This window comes from Ostrea edulis, chromosome 1 (assembly GCF_947568905.1).
Source record: "Ostrea edulis chromosome 1, xbOstEdul1.1, whole genome shotgun sequence".
NCBI classification, from domain to species: domain Eukaryota; kingdom Metazoa; phylum Mollusca; class Bivalvia; order Ostreida; family Ostreidae; genus Ostrea; species Ostrea edulis.
Window position 1 is genome coordinate 63,114,413 of NC_079164.1, and position 9,957 is coordinate 63,124,369.

Below are 9,957 nucleotides of genomic sequence, written 5' to 3' on the forward strand. Positions count from 1 at the left end.
TTGGGTCTTATTACACGAAGTAAAAATATGTGTTATTGTTTCAATATTACTTGTACAAAATCTACAGAGATCATCTGTTTTAACACTAATGTTTTTCAAATAATAACCAACAGGAAGAATTCTATGTAAAATTCTAAACTGTAGCCACTGAACAGAAGAATCACTAGATGTTTTGAAACAAATTTTAAACAGATCTTGCACTGAAATATCATCTACTCCATATGAAGATAGTTCAGTTTTCCACTTGCCCATAGAAGTTGGGATATCTTCTTTTGCATTTAAAATATTGTAAATAATAACATCTTTCATGTAATAAAACTGGTTCAAAAAATATAGGCATACATGGATTAACATTTTGTTTGGTTGAGTGTCTATCAATTGACAGACGTTTTAAATATTTTGAAATTGCAGTAATAATGCTATTGTATTTCATTACACATACTTCTTGAAGATTGTATAAACACTGAAATTTTTCTATGGTATGGAAGTTACAATCAGTATCAAAAAAATCTTGAACAGCTTTAATCCCCTTTTCATACCATTTCTCATAAAACACAGGTTTTCCCGCAATTCTAATATTAGAATTGTACCACACTGGAATATTATGAAAATTATTTTTAATATTTGGAAGATTTTGACTAGTCTTCAAATAAAAAAACCAAGCATTAAAAACATCCTTCCAAAAAACATTGCTTTTAACACATAATTGTTCCACAATAAAACTATCTCCAAAGTCATATAATTTCTTTAAAATATCATTTCCATACATGGCAAAAAAAACATTCATCCATGGTTTCTGACAGTTGGACCTAGTAAGCCTTTTAATCCAAGAGCATTTCAATGATGTAATAAAATTGCTTATATCAACCATCTTGATACCACCCGATAGATAGTATTGTGTTATCACAGACCTCTTAACTTTATCTACACTAGATTTCAATAGGAATTCAAAAATAATTTTGTATAAATAAGAGATTGTTTCTTTCTTTGGAGTAGGAAGTGATATAAACAAATGATTCAATTTTGGAATAAGCAAGGTTTTAATGACAGTAGCCCGCCCAATGGGAGTAAGAATCCTTCTTTTCCACTGTTCAGTAAGAGCAACGATTTTTGGTATTTGAATTCCGAAATTTATATCTTCAATTTCTGTAAGGTCAACTGAAAAATTAATACCCAATAAATTAAAAGTTGTTGATCCCCAATCTAATTTCCATCTTGTATGGTGAAAAACTTGATCTGAAAATTTCTTTGAACCAATCCAAACAATTTTTGTTTTAGAAGAATTAATCCTTAGACCAGAAAAACTGGAAAAAAAATTCTATCGTATCTAGAGCTGCAAAAAGCGATTCAGGTGATCCGTCAAGGGCTAGTGAAGAATCATCTGCATATTGCGATATTTTGTGTTCTGTGTTTTCTATACATATGCTTTTATACTTTTGTTTTGTTTAATTAATATTGCAAGAATTTCTGCACATAGGATGAATAAATAAGGTGCAATGGGATCACCCTGCCTACATCCCCTTTGTATATCAAACTGTTCAGATAAGAAGCCACTCTGTAAAACTGAGGCTCTGAAATTTGTGTTTAAGATTTTTATCCATTGAATAAAGTTTTCCCCAAAACCAAAATACTTTAAAACTTTATATATGAATGACCATGACATTGAGTCGAAGGCCTTTTCGAAATCAATGAGAACTAGAAGGCCTGGGATATTATTTCTTTCAGTGTATGACATAATATCATATATAAATCGAGTATTCTCCCCTATATATCTACCTTTTAAAAAACCAGACTGTGTATCGGATATTATATAATCCAAAACTTGTTTAATTCTAAAGCTGAGACAACCAGATATAATTTTGTATAATACATTTAAAAGTGTAATTGGTCGCCAGTTTTTTAAAAACTGTCTTGGTTTGTCCCCTTTAGGTAAGCATGAAATGATTCCTAGTCTTTGCGAAATAGGAAGTTCCCTCTTATGATATATACAATTAATAGCTCTAACAACATAATATTTAATGTCATTCCAAAAAAATTTAAAGAATTCAGTTGTATAACCATCGCTACCCGGGGATTTGTTGTTTTTCATATTTTTTAATACTTTAAGAACCTCTACTTCTTCAATATCATCCTCCAGTTTTTTGGTTGCATGTGTATCTAACTTGGGAGAATTGTAATCTGAGATGATGCTTTCCAGGTCGACATTAATTAAGTTAAAATCATTATTAGTATATAAGGCTTCATAATATTTCTTGACACCTTCTAATATATCTGACTGATTGTAAATTGTACCAGTATCCAACTGAATTTTTTTGATAGTTTTATTTAAATAATTTCGGGATTCTAAATTACAAAAGTATTTTGAAGGTTTTTCCCCTTCCTCTATCCAACGTGCACGAGACCTTATCATGTGACCTTGTAGCTTTTCTTTTCTAATGTTTTCAAGAGCTGCTCTCTTCTCATCTAGAATATCAAAATCAATAGGAGAGTCAGACTCTAAAATTTCAATTTCGTCTAAAAGTTTCTTTTCTTTGATGTCTTTTTCTCTTTTCTTAAATGCTGAGTATGATATAGTAATTCCCCTAATTTCCATCATTAAAACCTCCAGAAATAAACTTTCATCAATATCGTTTTTGCACTGAAAATTTATATTATCTATGTTATCCAAATATTGGCTAGTAACAGATTGAATAGTTTCTTTGACCTTCATAACATATTTTTTGTCTGTTAATAAATTGTTATTAAATTTCCAAAGGCCACGCCCTCTTGTAAAGGGATTAAATTGTAATTCAAGAATAACAACAGAATGATCAGATCTATATCCTGGCTTTATGGTACAGTTTTCAACCAAATTTGACAAACTATCAGATACAAGAAAGTAGTCAAGGCGACTTTGTTTTAAGGGATTTTTTTTCCGCCATGTATAAGCTTTTTTATCTGGATTTAGCACTCTGTAGTAATCTAAAAGTTGTAAATCGTCCATGATTTCTAGAACTTTAGCACGTGCTTTGGGATTATTGATTCCACAATAGTTATAAGTATCCAGTGAAGGGTTTAATGTGAGGTTAAAGTCACCACATAGAATAAAATATTCATTGTCATATTCCAAGAAAATATTTCGTACATTTTCGTAAAATTGAGGGTTATCAGTATTAGGCCCGTATATATTAATAAGAGTTACTTTGTTTTCTTCAATTGTCATATCAAGTGCAAGTAAATTACCTTCACAATCCCTTTTTACACCATGAATTTTAAACTCAAAATTATTATTGAACAAGATGCACACACCCCTTGAGTTTGACATATAAGAATTAAAAATACATTTGTATCCCCACTGTGATTCAATATATGGTTCACATTCAGAAATAAAATGAGTATCTTGTAGACATATAATAGAAAAACGCTTTTGTTTCAAGTAATTAATAACATCTTTACGTTTAGATGGAGTTGCCAGCCCCTGACAGTTCACTGTGGCTATTAAAATATTTTCAGACAACGACATCGCAGAAAAATAAGTAAAACAACTAAACATCTAGACATTTTCAGCAAGTAACTTACCCGTCCATCGTTTACCCATTCACACACACTAACACTCACATAATAACACAAACACATGTAAACAATTTGTATCGGTTCGATGATCCCGATCCCGGTCCTGTCGCTCATCAGATAATGGTATTTCAAACCCGATCCAAATTTGTTGCTCCCGCATGTAAATTTAAAGTTTGTTTAGCTTTCTACAGGGTAACAGGCTGTGTCCATAATATCGAACTTGTGTCGAACACCTTTCTGGTCCAACCCGAAAATTTTTCCGTTGTAGTACCAGGCACTCTGGATTTTCTCGTCGTTGTTGAGATCTCTTAGTAATTGAGAGTTCATCTGTGTTATATGATCGAACATCTTGAATCGTTTTTTGACTTCTTCCTTAGACCTGTTTCGAATAAGTGTAATTTTAGATTCTGAGTTTTTGAATTTTGCAATTACTGGTCTGATTTTGCCTTTCGCCCCTGGAATTCTGTGAATGGCTAAAATATCAGCGGGGTCGATGGTCACTTTCGCTGCTTCCTTCATTATGACACACAGTTCTTCTCGAAGGTTTTCTTGTGGTTTCTCCTTCCATCCTAGAAATTTTATATTGTTTTTCTGAGAGTACTGCTGGTTGTGATTAGCGAGGGTCAACGCTGATTCCGTCAGGGATCGATATCTTTTCATCGTGCTCTGTAATGATCTCAATTCTTTAAGGTGTTCTTGAAACTTCTCTCTTATGTTTATTAAGTCCATATTCACCCCATCTTCAATTTCTTTAGTTTTCGACACAAACGTTTTTACTTTTTGGTCGACTCTGCTTTCAAATTCGTCTTTCACCTGAGCTTTCACGCTTTCAATGACTTCTTTTGTTAGTGTCTCTTTAACATCCGAGATGATTTCATTTTTTATTTCTCCCTTCATTTCTGACATAATCACTGCAACTATGCTTTTGATATCGTCTTTCTTTACCATAGATTCCCTGATCTCTGTTAGGCTTTCATGAATTCTTTTTAACTCACCCGATATGTCGGCACCTGGAGACATGGGTGTCGTGGGTTCTGCGTCGGAACTACTAGTCCGTTGTTGTAGCCTTTTGTCCGAGACATTCGTACTTCTTAAAGTTCTTATAGATGATGGTACCGAATCTATCTTCAGTTGACTCTGTACCAACCTTTTCTCCAGAGATTTTCCGCTGCGATCTACTTGTTTCTCATTCTTTTTCTCTGTTTTCTCTTTCCCGTCCATGTTCTCCGATATTCCAGTGAGTAGATCTCTGCTCACGATGATTTTTAAACTTCAAGGAATACAAAGTCAAAACCGCAAAGAATACCACAGAAATCCCACAGAAACATGCACAAATCGGTCTTTTATTTGATTAGGCGTCTTTTGAAGCTTTTATAAAGTTTTTGAGAAACAAAATCGAATTTTTAGCGGAGCGCTCAAAAGTACGTCAGCCTACTGCCATCACGTGACCGGAATCTCCTGGAACGTATTGTTACTGTAATCAAAAGGTGATTAAAAGATACAGTTAGAAAAAGAAAAGAGACAGAAAAATATACCATAAGAAGGAGAGCATTTTCTCACTGTTGTGAGATTGATCACTGTTCGTTATCTTAGCCTTTCATCCACATTTTGCCCGCTATCTTGCTGAACTTGTATATTTTTATGCCGTAGCTATTTGTCGCTTTATCTGTACATTTCTTTACTCTATTTCATGTTGAATCTATATATGTCTATAAGCTTTAGGGGCGAGATCAAAAGATCGATGTCTGATGAAAATCTAAATTCAAATAGCTAGAGTAAAGGGGGATAAAATCTTTCGTAAGTTTCTGTCACCCGACATCAATTACACTTAAGTGGAAAAAGAAAAAAAGACAGGCAACTGTTAAAAACCACATAATATTGCATTTTACTGAACATTTAATGCATGTAGTTTTAAAAGGGGCGGGGGTCTTGGTGAAAACTATGTGAATTTAGATTTTTGTAAGACGTTAAGCTTTTGATCTTGCCCCTTATAAATTTCCACAGACAATTATATCGCCTGGGTTCGAATTTACTATTAAAATGCAAAGGTATAGATCTCTAAATATGGGGTACCCCAAGTTCGCCAATGTAAAAACAATAAACCAAATGGTATAAAATTCTAGTATGTAATCTAATATATCCATATTTAATCAATCTACTTCACTACCAAGGTTCATCCCGAAATTCTGTATTTACTAAGATATGCAGAAATGAATTCAGAAAAATGCCTCTTAGATTTTAGTTGAATTTTAGCTGGACCTCGGCACTATGATATGACTTAACATAATGTTGAGCATTGCAACAAGTATTACATAGGGCTCACAGCGGGTGTGACCGGTCGACAGGGGATGCTTACTCCTTCTAGACACCTGATCCCACCTCTGGTGTGTCCAGAAGTCCATGTTTGCCCAACTATCTATTTTGTATTGCTTATAAGATTGATCACTGTTCGTTATCTTCACCTTTTATGTGCAATATTAGATATCATTTCTAATTTGAATTTTACCCCCAATCCATAAACTGAAGTCCGTAATAGCTCCTAGTGACTGGAAATTTCAAAACCGTCTGCACTTTCACTTATCACAGCCATTTTGACTGGTGCAGTTACTTACCCCAAAAAGGATTAAAGAACCCATAACTATTTAGAAACTGAATACTAATTTTCATCAATATTAATTGATTATAGTACATAAATTATGCTAATAACAAGTCAATATAAAAATATGAATGTCATTTTTTCTATCCAAACTATATTAACACAGGTGTGTGACGATTTATTATAATGATGTTAATTTGGGTAGTTAGTGGCACCGTTTTCCCTGTTCACGCTGTAGCTGTACAATGTCCTTTCCATCGATGTTCCTTTACATTTCATTGGCGTTGGTGGCCTAGTGATTAGGCTTTGAGACTCTCAACCGAAAGGTCGTGGGTTCGAGTCCTGGCCGCGGCAGGACCGATGTTGTGTCCTTGGGAAAGGCATTTTACACGAATTTCCTCACTCCACTCAAGTGTAAAAGGGGTACCTGGCTATAGACAGTGAAAGATGTTGTTAGAATGTTAGTGATCTAGCGCCTGTAGCGGCAGCTTGCACTGTTTCCAATGAAGCTGAGAAAGTTCTAGATTGATATAAGGTCTACCGGGGTAATAATGTATTTTAAAGCGCTTTGAGCAGCATACGCTTGAAAAGCGCTATATAAAATCCAATCATTATTATCATTGTTATTATTTCTATGCCTTCTTTCTTGATGTTCATACATATTTCTATACCGTTTTAAATTTTCCGCCGTGCTTCTTTTTCTGATCTCTTCGTGATGGTTCCAGTTGAATTGTCAGAGGTAAGGCATCAAACAAATGGAAGCCTTACCTTTGTATGTGCAGTAAATAACTTGGTTATAATTGTTAACTAAAATTCGTAATTATTCTAAACACTATCTGGATGATTTCTTGTCACTGTTCAGACAGATGAAATGGTATACGCCATATGTGCATGAATTTTCCTCATTTATAAAACTTGTCATGAAGCCACATTACTCATTCGTACTTACAATTGTAACACTTAACATTACTCTTTCTTACATACAGTTGTAATACTACAGGCTAAAATGGGGTTTAGGGAATTTGAATTGTAGGAAATATATCTTTTTTATCTTTGCAGATTTCCAAGAATGGGAAACAAAGATTGTCTGGAAAATACAGATGAACAGAATGTGGATTTAAAAAGCGAATCCATGCATCCATATCCTACTATTCAGAGTATAAGAGAACATATTAAATCTGGAAATAAAGAAGGGGTTCGATATCATTTAAGTGAGATATCGAAAGATATTGAAAAATACAATAACGAGCAGAAGAAAGCTTTGAAAAATCAATTACTTTTGCATTTAGCAGTCACATATGACCAGACCAGCGAAAGTGTTGAGAGATTTTTGAAATACCTTCCTGGTGACATTTTACTAGAACATGAAGACGGCCAAACAGCTCTACACGTTGCCATAGTCATGGGGAATTATAAAGCTGTTAAAATGCTTCTAAAATATGCTACGGAAAACGACAGGACGAAGAACTTGTTAGAAAGTTATGCTGATGGAAACCAATTCAAGAACACTGTTCTTATAGGGCAGTTGCCTTTGTCGGTAGCCGCTCTCATGCTGAAAGCAAATGATCCAAACTCTACAGATATTGTGGATCATCTGATGAAAAACGGCGCTTGCATTTCAAAGAAAAACAAACATGGCGATACATTATTTCATTCGCTGATCAAATACGGTGATATTTACCCAGATAAGATTTTCGATGTTACTTTTGCTTTTAAGTATTTGTGGGAGAAATATACAGAGAAAGCTTCCTCTGATAAAGAAAGTATCTCTAAACCTACAGATATTTTGTTCTGGGAAAATAAAGAAAACTTGACGCCGCTGCAACTGTCTGCCAAGCTTGGCGTCGGTGAAATCTTTGACTACATCATTAATATTTCAGACGTGTACTGTTTCCAAAATGCTAAGGATGGTCTCTTCGACATCCGAACATATGATGTGACTGAATTTGACCGATTAATACGGTATATAGAAAACAACGATGGACAAAAAATTGGAGAACTTTCAATATTAGAAATGTTATTTGACTCGCGGTGTAGCATGAAAGAAGCTTTTCAAATTCTTAACCAGAAAGTAGTTCAATTCATCTTAAAGAAGAAGTGGAAAACCTATTTTGTTCCCATGGCCATCTGGCTGGTAATGCACTTTTTGTTCATTTCTTTCGCAACAATGGTGACCGTGCAAAAATCTGATGCTTTAACATGTTCTATTGGAAATCCAGATTCGTGTGTTGTAAATGACAATTTCTATATCGTTGGTGTTATGTATTTCTTGATTGGACTGATTTACTTCTTCATTGCTGTTATGGTTGTATGGAAGTTATCAGAACGTTGTTATTACTTCAGTTTTGGATTAGTTTGGCATAATCTTGATTACATCATTTGTTTAACGGTGGTGTCTTTTGGCGCTATAACAGAATCTATATTTATTTTTCTTCGGAGACATTGGGACTATCACCTAGTATGCTTATTGCTATGCGGGTGGTATTTCATGCTTTATTTTTCTCCTTTTCACGAAAATCTTGTCGCTTTCACATACATGATGAAAACGGGGCTCCTCAGAGATTTCTTTCCATTTTCTTTCACATTTACATTCCTTTTAATATCGTTTACCACGGTCATGCATGTCCTTTTCAAAGGGACGGATGAAGATCCAGAGGAATTCCATACCTTTGGAGAGTCAATTTTAACCATGTTTAAGATGGGGGTTGGTCTTAATGATATTGGTGTTCTAAATCAATCGAGAATCCCGTGGTTGGCCTATACAATGTTCGTGCTCTTTGCAATTTTATCATTTATACATCTGCTGAATGCTCTTATCGCCATCATGTCTCAGACGTTTTCAGATGTTCACAAGGAAAAAAGCTCATATCACAAGTACCAAAGACTGTGTATGATAGAGTTATTTGAAGATATCATGATTACTCCTTTTCTGGTTAAAGTTGTACCATGCATCGATCAGGCAAAACACTGGACTCCGAGAGAGTTACCTCATCCCAAAGGTAATGGTATAAAGAGATATCGCTATTTGACAACTGTTCATTCATTGGACGAATCTTTTTACGATAGGGATGAAAAAGAAGAGAAAAATAAATCTGATGTAAATCAAGTAATTGATTTGATACGAAATGGAAACAATGAAATAATTGACTTAATAAGAAATGGAAATAAAATGCGCAGAAATAAAGATGTAACATTTGTGGTGGAAAAAATCCATCATGACCAAACACATCAATTCCCTGAAATTAAATAAATTCTGCTTCTGCTTCATACTTAGATATTTTACTGAAAGGAGATATTAACGACTAACTAACAACTTAACTTTATGACAAACTGGATGATTTCAACTTCTCCATCGTCAATTTCCAATATGTACATGTATGTAGCAATATTCCATTATCACCTGCATATGGTGTTTATACTCTCTCAAATGATTCGATATGCAAGAGCTTGTTCTGCGTATGGTCAGTTTTTAAACTGAAGCAGGCTACTGACAAACAAGTTGATAGTGCAGGGGTTCCAACAGTCTCTTTTAATATCAGCATTTCGCAATTTATATTGTCGTTATAACAATCTAGTTTGCCAATACAACCTATCATTGGGTCAAATGCTGTCTGACGTGTTTCATGCCGATTGTTGGACCGTACCTGGCACACTGATTTTGACTACGGATAACTCCGTTTACCTGAATAAGATATGGGGCTCATGGCGGGTGTGACCGGTAAACAGGGGATGTTTACTCCTCCAAGGCACGTGATCCCACCCCTGGTATATCCAGGGGTCCGTGTTAGCCCAACTCTTTATTTTGTATT

At 34.5% G+C, this 9,957-nt stretch overlaps 1 protein-coding gene across 1 annotated transcript; it reads left to right on the forward strand.

Annotated features, from left to right (window-relative positions):
- Positions 1-7,217: 7,217 nt before the first annotated feature.
- On the forward strand, positions 7,218-9,398 carry LOC125680662 (transient receptor potential cation channel subfamily V member 3-like). Its single transcript, XM_056143932.1, has one exon. The coding sequence runs from the start codon at positions 7,218-7,220 to the stop codon at positions 9,396-9,398; it is 2,181 nt and encodes a 726-aa protein (XP_055999907.1).
- The last annotated feature ends 559 nt before the right edge of the window (positions 9,399-9,957 follow it).